The sequence below is a fragment of the Aplysia californica genome, unplaced genomic scaffold (genome assembly GCF_000002075.1).
Source record: "Aplysia californica isolate F4 #8 unplaced genomic scaffold, AplCal3.0 scaffold00344, whole genome shotgun sequence".
Taxonomy (NCBI): domain Eukaryota; kingdom Metazoa; phylum Mollusca; class Gastropoda; order Aplysiida; family Aplysiidae; genus Aplysia; species Aplysia californica.
Window position 1 is genome coordinate 735,652 of NW_004797614.1, and position 13,967 is coordinate 749,618.

A 13,967-nucleotide genomic window follows, 5' to 3' on the forward strand; every position below is an offset into this window, starting at 1 on the left:
CTCTCTCTCTCTCTCTCTCTCTCTCTCTCTCTCTCTCTCTCTCTTTCTCTCTCTCTCTCTCACTCGCTCACTCACTCGTTCGCTCTCTCCCTCCCTCTGGGAATATTCTTGACTGAGGGCAAGGAAAATAAATCAAGACACCATGCAAATCATCACTTGATAGATCAAGTACATAATCAACTGCACCATGACATTCATGTTCTGTTGACTCCTGTGATCATGAGGTCCGTCCCAGAGGAAAGTCTCACTGTTTTGTAAAAATCAATAATTTCTTTTCTACTTTTACAGACATGAAATTTTGTAACATACCGACAGAAACATATGTGAGGCAGCGTGGTGAAATCAGGCGCTCGTCAAAATAATGAAAGTCAAGACACTTGCATTTTTCCGCAGGTTGGGGAATTTTTGTTTTTTAGCTCAACACCTTTCATGCCCTTTAAAGAACACATTTCTGTGTGAATTTTACTGAAAAATGTTGATTAAAGTTTAAAGACGTAAAAGATGTAAATTTTAGTTTCCACAGACTCTCAAGTTAAAGAAGTAAATCAACTTTGGTGGCCATTTCTCGCTAATTTTACCTTCTGAAACCAGGCGACCCCCACCTCCTTCAATCGCCAATATCTTGACTTGTATCCAAGATAAATGGATATTTTAGTTCATCAAAAGCAAGGCAAATGGACAGGCTTTAAGATGATATCAATAACCTCATATGCCCCAAATGACAAGGGCCTGATTCCACTGCATTGTGACACATATGTACTATTCATTCAACATAACAGTACAGCCATTAATCTCAAACTGATGTAGCCAGGGGTCAAACACAGTGACCATGTCTGCTTGGAACAGAGTCCTAAGAGCAGCATTTGTTTCGAGCAGTTTCAAATGTCTTCAAATAGCAGCCCCCTCAGTCCTTCTTTGATTTTGAGGAAGAAATGAAAGTCACTCGGTGCTAAGGCTAGTGGAGATTTTCAATGATTTCACACTGTCAGGAGTCCAGGCGATCAGTGACCTTTCGAGCAGTGTGCACAGGCATGATGGAAGCCAACACCTTGCTCAAGCAGATCTTTAGTTTAATTTTAGTTATTTTTTAGTAAGAGTTTTACGGCGCTTGCAACTGCATAAGAAGATCTGACTTTATTCTGTACCCAGTGGACAAAACCATGTGTGCAGGGCATTTGAACTTCCTTTTACTCATCAGTCAGCAGATGAGAAATTCATTTGGTGAAGACTTTTTTTTCTTAAGATCTTCCGTGAGAATTCTATGAACTATCATCTTTGGCAAAACAACTTTCTCTGCTCTGATTTAATCTTTCAGTTTTTCGCCTGTCTGCCTCGTGAGAAGCTTGAATCTGCAATATGTTTTGCTCAGAAACAGAACTGGGCCGTCAAGATCAGAACTGGGCACCACTGTGCACTCACTGTGTCGATGTCCTTCTCTTTACTCAACTTTAAAATGTTGCATTTAGTGGTGGGCAGCTCATTATTCAATATTGAGTTAGTTTTAAGCTTATTTTTTGCTACATATGTTTAAAATTGCGTGTTTCTCTTTGGTCAGGTACCTGGAGCTGCGCCAGTTTGGCACATGCCCTCATGGTGGTTTTGGCCTTGGTTTTGAGCGCCTGCTGCTGGGAATGCTGGGTGCTCAAAGTCTCAAAGATGTGATCCCGTTCCCCCGATGGCCAGGGCGATGTCGGACTTGATGATTTTTGATTGGACAATGTCTGACTAGATATGTGACTGAATAATGTTAGTTGGATGGGATATGATGGAAAGATGTCAAATGCGATGGGACGATGTCAGACTTGATGATATGTGATGGGATAATGTTAGACTTGATATGTGATGGGATGATGTCAAACACAATAGGATGTGATTTGACAGTAGGATGAGATGGATGATTTTGATTTATGGGATGTGATGGGATGACAGGATGTAATGGATAAAGTTGGACGTGATATGGGATGTGATGGATGATATTGGGTGTGTTGTGGGATGAGAAGGGAAGGTTGAACATAATGATATGGTCAGCCAGATGTGATGAGTCTAAGGAACTGGGATTGAACACCAAGCTGAGAATCTTCAAAACAAACGTGAAGACTGTCCTACTGTATGGTTCAGAGACATGGAGGCTCACAGCATCAGCAGCAAGGAAACTGCAGAGCTTCGTAAACAGATGCCTACGAAGGATAGTGGGGATCAAGTGGTACGATCGAGTCACTAATGCTCAACTGTGGGAAAGAACAAGCCAAAGGCCAGTAAAGGAAGACATACAGGTGAAGAAATGGAAATGGATTGGACACACTCTGAGGAGACCCCCGACAAGCATCATCAGGCAGGCTTTAACATGGAACCCACAAGGAAAACGTAAGAAGGAAAGACCAAAGATGACATGGAGGCGAGCGGTACAAGCAGAAATTGAAAAAGCGGGGACATCATGGAAACAGATAGAAAAGGATGCTCAGAACAGGCTTTGCTGGAGTAATGCTGTTGATGGCCTTGCTCCACTGGGAGTTAAAAAGGGAGAGAGAGAGAGATGTGATGAGTGATGAGACAATGTTGCACCTGACAAAGTGGGGTGAGAGAGTTGGGAGTCATTGATGACTGCTGTGTTATGCAGTAGATAGTTAAAAAGTTTGTGTGTCTGTATTTATACTTGTGTGCGAGTCTATATTATATTTGTTCATTTGTGTGTGTTTACATGGATATATGCCTGGGTTGTGTTGTTGTGTGTGTGTTAAAGTTGGAAGTATGTATGTCTGCTATAGGGAGTGGATCTGCCTGGAGTGATAAATTACATGAGTCTGTCGTGTGTGTGTGTGTACCGAGTGTGTGTGTGTCCATGTGTTTGTGCCGAGTATTATGACAATGAGTTCTGAAGCAAGTAGGCCTACATGTACATAACACTTTTGATATGAATGCAGTTTTTATCATTAAAATACATTGGCATGCTATTGAAGATGAGTGAACAGTTTTCTGTATAGATGATTTATGTAATACAGTGGAATTCTGTTATAACGAGAGGGAGGGGACCGGAGCAAAATGTCCGTTATAGCAGGATTTTCGCTATAAGGGATCCAGTAATAAATTCAAGGGAAACTGTAAAGTACGCTTAATCTATGAGTTTGGTGTTCTGTTTATTTCCTTTTGCTATCTCCCCTGATGATAATTTTGTTTCAACATAACCTCTAGGTCTTACTTGATCAAAAATTGAATCAGGTTTCTTTCTCTAGCGCTAGATCTAGCGATGTTGACAGCTCGGCATTGCCGATCAGAAAGAAAGGGCTCTGGGCTAACTCACCCGTTGTGTTGTCCCCCACCCCATCACACCCTGTGGTGCATTCCGTCAGCTCATTCGTTCCATCCATTACATTGCTGTGACCTCTCCACCCCTGCATCGGAGAAGTGAGAGGCATGGTAGGCCTTGATAATCTAAACTAGGCTTACGCTGGCCTATCACGCGATGCGTTCTGCTTGTCTACGCAAGCCACACCCTACCTACTCAGTCGCTCCGGCCTTCATTGTTGACATACATGGGCTCTCCCATTCTTTGTTTCGCTAGATCACCAACAAGTTTCTCAACTGGCGAGATTTTACATGATGTATAATTGGCCTATGCACTGTACACATCAGCAGCAATATTTTATTCCGCTATAACCGACTCACGTGTTTGTTTATTGCGCTATAGCAGTATTTTATTTACAAAGGTAAAGAAGAGAAAAAAACAGGGTTTTAGAATAGTGTCTTTATAATATAACAGACTTCTCGTTTTTTCCGGACTCGTTATTAGTGGACTCAACTGTATTTAAAGAAAAAGTTCTGTTTTTTTCGTTAGTATTTCAAAGAGAGCATATATAGTTTTCTTTCACAACTATCGCCAATTGAGACTCAGCGATAAAAAATTACATGAGGGAAAAACCTATTCCGTAAAGCAATGAAGCAAGATTCTTCAAAGTTTGGCAAGAAAGAAATACCAATGACCAGCATCTATGATGTAATTATTGGCTCTTCACTGTTGCACGAGTTCAATTCCCGAGTGAAAAAATAATATCATCAAACATCTCCATCAGCAGGGATGTTATGTCCCTCTCAACTTGGTTACCAGCATCTCTGGTGTAGACTTTAGGGACTTTGCCATCGCATTTCGATTTGATTTCCATGTGGGGAGAATTTCTATCAAGTATCTCTGTCTTGCTGCCAAGACTTTGTATTGTATTCCCTTTTCAGCCGGGGTTGGCCCTGACAAGTAGGGTCAATTCAGCCCACCTGAATGATCTAAATGGTGTTGATGAGGGCATTAAAATCTTCCATTACATTTACTATATCAAACCCAGTTGGCCGTAACAGACAGGGTAAAACTGCATATCTTCTAACTGATCTAAACTGTGTGGATGGTGAAGTAAAATGGTTAGAGTCAAAATGAAATATAAATGTACTGATACGGTGCATGCATGCTAGAGAGGGTATTAGGTTGAGACCAGTTGAAACTGCAGAGTATGATGGAAGTACAAGATCAGTAAGTTAGACCAGTAAGGAGCGGCATACCAGGATGGTATCCGGTCCTTATCAAACTTTCGACTTCTGTCTGACCAAATTTGTATCAGTTCACAAAAACCACACACACACACACACACACACACACACACACACACACACACACACACACATGGCTCAGAGAGGTGACCGTCACTGTAAGTGTAACTGAAAAAAGTCGCATACAAGAAATGACACAACTCACACAATCAAAAGTTGACACACATGACATGTATTTGATTTGTTTGCATTAAACATCATGAACACATCCCACACAGTCCTCTAACTTGGCTTGGCATATCATCGGTAACATTTCACAATATTGACAACATTGTAGACTCTAACTCTACCATAATGGTTTTCTATTCCATGTGTTTTTTAAGGGTTCGCCGAGTGTCAAAGTGTAGCTGACTGGATACTTTGCAAAGTGACGGTTAGGAAAACTGCAGTATCATCACTTTTGTCACAGGAGAAGGAGTGTTAAAATTCCTGAGGGACATTCAGTTCACAGACATTGAAGTTTAAATATCTTATTGACCGGGAAAAGCAATGCAATCAGTGTCAACATTTCTGGGTGACAGGGATGTACAGGCAATTCATTATTAACATTTCTACATCAAGTCACAAGCAATGTATTGTTAACATTTCTGGGTCATGTCACAACCACTTCATTGTTAACATTTCTGTGTGTGTTCAATCATAGGCAACACAATAGTAACATTTCTGCATGCATGATGAAACAGGCAATGCATTGTTAACATTTTTGTCCACTGTCAGACAGTTCAGTTTCTATATATGTGCTATCAAGGACAAATCAAGCAGAGCTGCCAACCTTACGCCAAAAAAGCACATTTGTAAGCTTTTTCAGCGATCATAAGATTTTACACAACTTTGCCGAATTGTACGTTTTTTTGCTCCATCCGATCGATTGTCAAAACATAATTTCACTCCGATTGCCGCCCCGATTCGCGACCGCCAGCGATCTAATCTATTATCAATAGGCCAGACCTGCCAACCTCTACCAGGAACAAATAGGATTTTTCATGGAAAAAAATCGGAGTCTGGAGAAAAAAATAAGAGCATCTAACTTAACATCCATATTCCCCGACTAAGTGTTTACTTTGTGGTATAACGAAAAAAAACCACATTCTTTTAAACTAAAGTGCTATGTAGGTCAACAGAAAGTTACTGTATGGATGTATCTCATACAGACAACATGGGTGTCCTTTGTGCAACCTAGAACGGCCCTCATAGCTGCATTCTGTACTCTCTCCAACCTGTCTATCCGAGTCTTGGACAGGGAGAGGATGCCCAGCCCATAGTCTATGACTGACAGAACCACCAGCTGCATTAGGAGAAAAAGAACTCTCTGTTGAATTCCCGCTGAAGCCAAGGTCTTCACTACATTGATGCCCTTCTGGGCCCTGACATCTGCAACAGATCTAGACAATGCTAACACCCCACCTAAACAACCACGTAAAACTGCGACTACAGCAGAGAAACGACTTAGCTATCTAAATCAAGTTACAGAAACTCAACAAAGTGTGTGTGAAGGTCAGCAGGAGGGGAACACCATCATTGAAATTCAGAACTTATGGGACCTTATTTCTGGGTTTCCATGCCCTGTGTGCAAAAACGACACTTATATTACTGCATCTGTGTGTGAAAGGAAAGGTCTTGCCGTGCAGTTGAGTATGTACTGCCGTGTGTGTGAGGTGGTGGTAAAGAAATGGTGGAGCTCCAGAAAGACATTTGTTCCAGGGACCAGTGACAACAGCAACAATAACAGTGCCGCCATTTCCAAGTAAATAGAGACGCTGTGTTTGTAGTGTGTCTTGTGGAATGGGTATTGTCTCTTTCGCAAACTTATGTGAGCAGCTCAACATATCTGCCCTGCACCACCCTTCGTTTCAACAACTCGCCAGTGCATATTATAGCCTTACACCGGAGTTGCAGAAACTTATATTTTTTTAATCTGCAGCTGTTGTCCGTGCAGAGTATATGAAAAGTGATCCGTCTCTTCAAGCAGATCAAATTATCGACGAAGCAGTCTCATACGACGGGTCATGGACGGCAACAAAACAGCAGCTGGAATGAAAAAGGCAATAATGGCTTCCATTTATCATGGGTTTTCAACGGATAAAAATTCCCAACACCAATTCTATCCGTCAGGAGCTAGGTCCTTGTGCTTTTATAAAATTTCAGCTCACGCTCAGCACAAACCACCTGGACCAAACATGAAGCTTGTCAAAACTCCTCTTGATGAGACTCGCTTTAGAAAGTTACTAATGCCTCTATATGAACGTCTCTCTAATGAGGATCTACTGAAGAGGTGTGAAATGCATGGCACACAAAATGCGAATGAGTGTCTTCACTCTGTTGTCTGGGCTCGTTGCCGAAAGGACCATTTCGCTTCCAAATCTCGAGCAGAACTTTCCCTCCTGCTTAGTGTAGGGGAGTTCAACTTTGGACCCCAATTTGACATTCAGATGAAGTATGTCTTTGGTGTCATCAGTTCTGTTCCAGCCAGGAAGCTGAAAGAATCGCTGGCAAAAAAACGACTTTGGAACGCTGAACGCGCTTCTAGGGATAAGGTCACAAATCAATGAGAAAAGGTGAGGGAAGCTAAAAGAAAAAGGACAGAGCTGCTGGAGGCTTTAGAAGGAGATCCTGCTTATGTTTCTGGACTTTTCTAGGACAGCAGGTAGTCAAATTTTCTAGTTTTTCATGTTTCCGATCTTTTTCCTCCATTTTCTTAAAACCTTTATTTTTCCAACTTTAAATTAGATCTCCTTCCTTATTTTACATCCAAATGACTTCGTTTTTTTCACACAAGATACTTCAATAAATACTCTTTGATGAAATAAGGCCCTTTATTAGGTTACTAATGTTAATCAGTTTTTTTGATAATTTTTGGTGAAAAAATTAGAGTATTTTGCTATTTATCCATAGGACTTATTTTTGGAGTCCATAATTGTTTTATAACCATAATATCAACATTCTGGCGTTATTTCAATATTGCATATATATAGTAGTTTTTGTCTGCTAATATGAAAGTAACTGGATGAATAATAAGCGAGAAGACAGCATTTGAAAATTGATGAAATCATCCAATATGGCGGATGTTTGCTTGGTTACTATGGTTACCGTGTGCCTAACATCATAAAGTGGAACTCGGATTAAACGAGCTCGGATTCAACGACTACTGGGATTCAATGAGATGAGACAGATTCCCCGTTTTTTCTTCTTTAAAATCAATAAAAGTAATCCGGATTCAACAAGGACTTAAATCAGCAAGCTCAGATTCAACGAGGTCGCTTCCAGGGTGAACAGCCCCCGCAGACATGGCTTCGCTCATTTTTCTCCCAGAACGAACTTTATCTGTTCCCGGAAACCATCCATTGCAACTGCATCGTGAACCATTATTCACTTAGCCGATTGCATGCGACCAATCAGCAGCCTTTTCAGTAATTTTTACATACCAACACATGTGTTGTTGGCACGCGCACATGTCTACTCTGGTGTGTGTCGGGGTCGGATGGGCGGCCTGCACACGTGTGGTTGTGTGTGCGTGTCGGGGGGGCGCACTAGCGGTCCGGGCATTGAACGTCGCATATATAAACGCGTCGCAGTCTTTTTTCCCCCTCGGCAACTGATCAATATTACAATAATCAGCTAGTCTTGACGTAGATCTACGTAATGAATTGTGCGCTGGTCTATGGAATCAAAAGTTGCCGTACGCTAGGCTCTACACGGCAACATAACTTTTTGGCAAACAATCGAGATGACACAGGCGAGTGCATTTGAACGAATCGGTCTTTTTTTTACACAGCTCAAAATACGCAAGACTTTCAGGCACTACTTGTGACTTCTCTTGTACATTACTTGCTCAGTGCCTGTAATTATCTACACAAAACCGCGTGTTTGCTATAACGAACACTCGGGTTCAATGAGATTTTAGGACAGGCCCTGCGACCTCGTTGAATCTGAGTTCCACTGTATTTAATTACAGAAAATTATTCTTTTTTAAGTCAGCAAAGTCAGCAACTGCCGCATCCCTCTCTAAGAAAACACAGCAGTAAAGTTTGGAAGGTCAGTTCTTTTAATTTTTGTGAGTTTTAATTGCGTGAGTTAAAATAGTGACATTTGTTATAATGTACACTTTTTTTTGTACAATCTTACACTTTTTTAAAGCTAAGATCTTACACTTTTGTGGCCGGTGGGGTTGGCAGCTCTGAATGAAGAGACAAATCAAGGACAATTCTGAGACAAATAAATGTAGATGTACGTGTGCCCTAGTCCTGTCACAAGCAATGATTTGACAAAGGACCTCTCCCACTGTCACAACAGATGCTGCCTGCCACACACGATGAGATCAACAAAGACTTTGCTACATTCCTATAACCCCAAAATATTCTCTCCTCTCCTTCTCAAGCACATCTTAGCTGTAAAACTGGTAGGTCTCCTCCAAGCAACACGCTCAACATTACAGAGACTAGATGAAGTCATTCAGTTAAACACATACTGTCGCGCAGGTACACAACAACTATCACTCAAGTACACACATACTGTCACACAAGTGCACACATACTGTCACACAGGTACACTCATACTGTCATACAAGTACACACATACTGTTACTAGTGTTACACAAGAACACACATACTGTCACACAAGTACACACATACTGTCACAAGTACACACATACTGTCACACAGGTACACACTTACTGTCATACAAGTACACACATACTGTTACACAAGTAAACACATACTGTCACACAAGTACACACATACAGTCATACAAGTACACACATACTGTTACACAAGTACACACATACTGTCACACAAGTACACACATACTGTCACACAGGCACAAGCATAGCGTCACACAAGTAAACACATCTAATGTTACACAATCACACATAGGCCTACATACTGTAACACACTAATAAACATACTGTAACACAGTTACACACTTTCTGTCACACACACAAACTACATTATTATTAGGTACCACAAACGGTGCGCCGATCGCGACAAGTCGAGTTCTTCCCGAGGAGGAAAACTGTCGTAGTGATCAACTTCACAAACATAGCTTTTCACTCATGATTGCTTGATTTTAATGAAATAAAAACCTTTTTCAAGAGCTTGTTTTGTTCGAATATGTGTGTTGTTCGTGGATAGATTGGACGTGTGGAAATATGTTTAATATAGCTCTAAAATTTGGGAAAATGACGCATTTTGCGTCCGACCGGCGCTTGCATCGAAACCTAGCCAGAGCCACTCTTTTTCCTTCAGAAACTGCTCGGTCGCAATAGTGTGTACAGAAATAACTGCTGCATTATTAGAAAGGTCAAAAGCTGACCTTTATCCCCATACTAGGCAGGCCAGGATTTTTCTGACAAAATGGGTAAAATTTGAAGTGGAAAGACAATGTTGTGAGAAGTTTCGATAAAATCTCAGTATTCTGAACATTTTTTTAGATGTGCTTTACACGTAAAGCTAGTTCACAATATATTTGTTTTATTCAAGCAAGTACTGTTAAACTATTTGTTATCATGGTACCGCTATTGCGCTTCAAACTGTGGATGCGTGTGTCGGGGAAACTCGCTTTCTGTTACAATGGCTGAAGAGGCAGCTGTCGAGGCACTCGGCATACCGACCGGCAAGCGTACGGATTACGATGGGAATACACGTAACAACAACTAATCTGCCAACCAACAGTGTGATTTGTTCAATCTCATTGATAAGTAGTTCAACGTTTTAGTTGTTTAAGATAGATCATGCTTCAGGTTTTTCCGAGAAAAAAATTGTATTAGTACTTAAGCTACTGGTCATTTCACGGGAGTCAATACACACTGACGGAACAGCCAAATGATCTAGATCTCTATCCATCGGAACAGAAAGTAGTAGTGTTGTTTCTGGTTTCGCACATTTTCAACTTTATCTTTTTTTAAATTTTAGTTTTTTTAACCTCAATGCAACTACTTTTCATAACAAGTTGACCAAAGGTGTTTTTTATTCATAAAAATATGAACCATAAATGTATTATGTATGGCTTGGGCCTAGATCTGATCCTATGTCGTTCTGTCAAAATTCTTGGGCTATAACTACGGCTACGGCATTGCAGACTACTTCTTTACTTTTAAATTCTATGTGTTCACCCTCTGTTGCGTTACCGTTAAGCGTCAAGGGGTTCTGTTACAATAATCAAGAATAATGACAGTTCTACTTTGTCCTCCCCAACCTAGAAAATATGTTAAAATAAATTTAATACGGAATATATAGTCTTGTTCTGGTATTCTTAAAAAAAAATTTTCACTTGTGGTACCTATTATTATAATTATAAAATGATATAAATAACAAACACACACATACACAGCTAAACACATACTGTAACACCAGTACACATACTAAACTATAAAACGATTATAAATAACAAACGCACTCACACATGGCTAGACACATATGTTGTGAACGACAAGCTCTTATTCTTATGTGTATGGAAAGCTCTTATATATGACCAACACACAAAATGACTGCGAGCAGGCGCGATATCAGCTGCTGAGACGTCATAACCCTGTGACCTTGACCCGATGGGGGGGAAACATCGACAGGTTACGACCTTCTGACTTCTCCCACACCACACAGTTACGGTACACATATATGTACTTCCAGTTTTGTTCAGGTTCTGAATGCCTTGTGGAACTCCACACTAATAATTGTGTCACAGTCACAGTACTCTGCGATCTCCCAGCATAGAGCTCAGCAGCCCGGGACAGATCTGTGGGAGTGAGACAAAAGAAGCGCATCACTACATCAGATCAGAAAGAAAGTTAGACCCTTAGACCCACCAACTTAAACAGATAGAAAAGATGAAAGTGTCAGAAAGTTTGAAAGACATTTCAACTTGGCGGACAGGTTAGAGGAGGTGGGGGAGTTGAAAAGTCTTCCAAGACTCTCCAACTTGACTTGACCAACTGGGAGGGGTGAGGAGGGGGGGGGGAGGCAGAAAGTCTGCAGGACCCTCCAACTTACAGGTTGGGTTGGGTTGGGAGGAAGATATGGTGTCAGTTGAAAGTCCAGAAAGGAGCCCCATTCATCAAACTCACCTTAATTATTGAATTATCGTAAAACCCAGACTAGCTCCACACTTCGGTCTGGTTCACATTTATGTATAACCACAATGGTTTACTACTCACTCACTACATGGACATCCATTTCATCTTGCACAGGTAAGTTTTTTAAAACTGAAGCTCTTTTAAAAAAAATTTCAACAACATGGAGCACTGCCCTAATTGAATTTCTGGGTTCAGGCTTATCTGAATGAAAATGTGCCTCAGCGGTGGATTGGAAGGAGAAGTGCTAAAGACCTCGCTCTCTGCACTTGGCCTGCCAGATTCCTGGACTTCACTGTGTGTGACTTTTTCTTGTGCGGGTATGTTAAAGAAAAGGTTATGTTCCACCACTTCCAGCAAATATCCATGACATGAAGTAATGAATAACAGCTACAATCAACACAGTGGACCGAGACATCCCCAGGCGCATTTGGGAGGAATTCTCATATCGGCTTGATGTTGTCCGTGATGCCGGTGGTGGCTACATTGAGCACTCCTAATACATGAAATAAAAACTTGAAGGCATGTACAACACATGTCTCCAAGTTAGAGTTTTATACTATTTTTTGTTTTTGGAATATCGCATGATGATTTTGGAGTGTATTCTTTTTTAATCACCCTGTATTATGCATATAGTTATGCAGTCATAGAGTCATACACATACTTCTGTAATTATGACCCAGAATAATACAGTTCTATGTCAGATACACTCGCTCACTTTTGAGATTTTTCAGCACTAAGATTTCACACACTATATCTAACTCAAATTAAGAACTAAATAAACATGGTTTTACCCAAGAAAAGAAAGGAAAAGGGGTTCTACCTGCCACACTACATAGAAGGAGTACAGAGAAGGCCCAAGACACTCCAAACTCTATAAATTTTGAGTTAGAACCCTGGTCTTCTTGAGAACACAAATAGTGTATACAAATACAGTCCACGCTATTCTGTAAGCTCACCTCTCAAAGCCTCCAATGGCTTCTGTGACTCGATATCGTAGCATGAAGTTGGCCAGGATTTCAGCCACCTGACAAGAAAAAAACACAGTGTGATGTACCATACACCAAGTACACCATGTATCTTACTTCAAGAGACCATACACTGAACATTATATACCATACATCAAGTACACCATATATAGCGTACATCATATACAATACATCAAGTACATCATATGCCTGACCTCAGAGAAATTCGCGCCCGCAACCTGCAAGTTGCACGCGCAACTTTTGCCTTCAGCGCAACTTTTGCGCAACTTTTGCGCAACTTTTACCATTATCGTGAATTCACGAATTTTAGCCAATTTTCCGCAAAATTAGAGAAAATAATAATAAAATGTCATTAAAATCACCGAAATTTTCTTCCACGACTAAAAATAACGACGCCAAGGGGGACAATTCGCTCCTTTGCACTACGGGGCTACGGGGTGCCCGCCGCCGCTCAGTGACCCGGGCTGGGTCAGATCGGGTCGGGATGATCGCCTGACTCGTCGCCTGAAAACAACGTGTTTGTTTTGAAACGAGTCGGGCGCGATCGACTTGTGCCACGATAGCCGCTTTAAACCATCAATGTGGCGAGCAAACGGACCCAATAGTCTTGTTTGGACTGAATCATCTTCTAGTCTACCTAGTTCTAGATCTAGAATTATCTAGAGTAAATCTATTGTAAACACGGTCGGATTACTTAGCTTGCTTCATTCCGTAGCACCAGGTAGATAGATCTAAATCTAGTATAAAAATTTGTGAAATACTTTAAATCTTAGGCTAGGAGGCTAGATCTAGACATGGATCGATTCGTCCAGAAGACAATCAAATAATATCATCTTACGCCTGTAAAAGTAAAGTGTAAGAAAAAAAAAGGGGGGGGTTGGACCAATGTAAGATTACAGTATTACACGTTTGCAACGTAGAAAAATAATCAAGGAAAATATAATTTATGACAACGTAAGTTTTTTTTTTGTATTAATAACATAAAAAGAGAGTAACTACACTATTCACTTGTAGTAAGTTCGAGCGGTAATTAAGCACTGCATTGTGGCGACACAGTGGACCTCGAGCGGCAAGCACGATATATATAATATGTCATCTCGCACTTTATACACTGGTAGATATCTGGGCTACATGACATGTAGATCTAGTCTAATTTTGATTACACCGGTGCAGTTAGTTAAAGTGGTAAAATGACACCGTAAGTTTTTCTGGAAAAGTTACGCTTGTACCGTATTTAATTATTATGTCACATGTGTGTGTGCATGTTTTTCATGAATACTATAATTAATAATGTAAAAGTAAAGCGCATAGAAGAATGATTGTAACAC

The 13,967-nt window shown here is 40.7% G+C and overlaps 3 protein-coding genes across 4 annotated transcripts in view; 1 reads left to right on the top strand and 2 right to left on the bottom strand.

The window, feature by feature from the left end:
• The window catches only part of LOC101850896 (probable asparagine--tRNA ligase, mitochondrial), a gene marked incomplete in the record, with an annotated part of 19,926 nt that extends 17,809 nt beyond the window's left edge, over positions 1-2,117 (top strand). The window contains 1 exon segment of the mRNA XM_013085101.2: positions 1,556-2,117. Coding sequence (XP_012940555.1) covers positions 1,556-1,700 — 145 coding nt within the window.
• A 3,607-nt stretch (positions 2,118-5,724) lies between these two features.
• Positions 5,725-5,950, bottom strand: LOC106012357 (the record flags this gene model as incomplete). Its single annotated transcript, XM_013085102.1, is given in 1 exon segment — positions 5,725-5,950. A coding segment is annotated over 1 exon segment (157 nt), but the record flags the coding sequence as incomplete, so codon positions are not given.
• Positions 5,951-8,618: 2,668 nt separating this feature from the next.
• LOC101846435 (protein phosphatase methylesterase 1) overlaps positions 8,619-13,967 on the bottom strand; it is a 29,257-nt gene continuing 23,908 nt past the window's right edge. For both annotated transcript variants that reach the window (XM_035970942.1, XM_005102831.3), the window contains 2 exons: positions 12,610-12,677; positions 8,619-11,316 (listed from right to left, as the gene is read on the bottom strand). In XM_035970942.1, the coding sequence (XP_035826835.1) occupies positions 11,298-11,316; positions 12,610-12,677 (87 nt within the window). In that variant the 3' untranslated portion in view covers positions 8,619-11,297. The remainder of the gene's footprint in view (positions 11,317-12,609; positions 12,678-13,967) is intronic.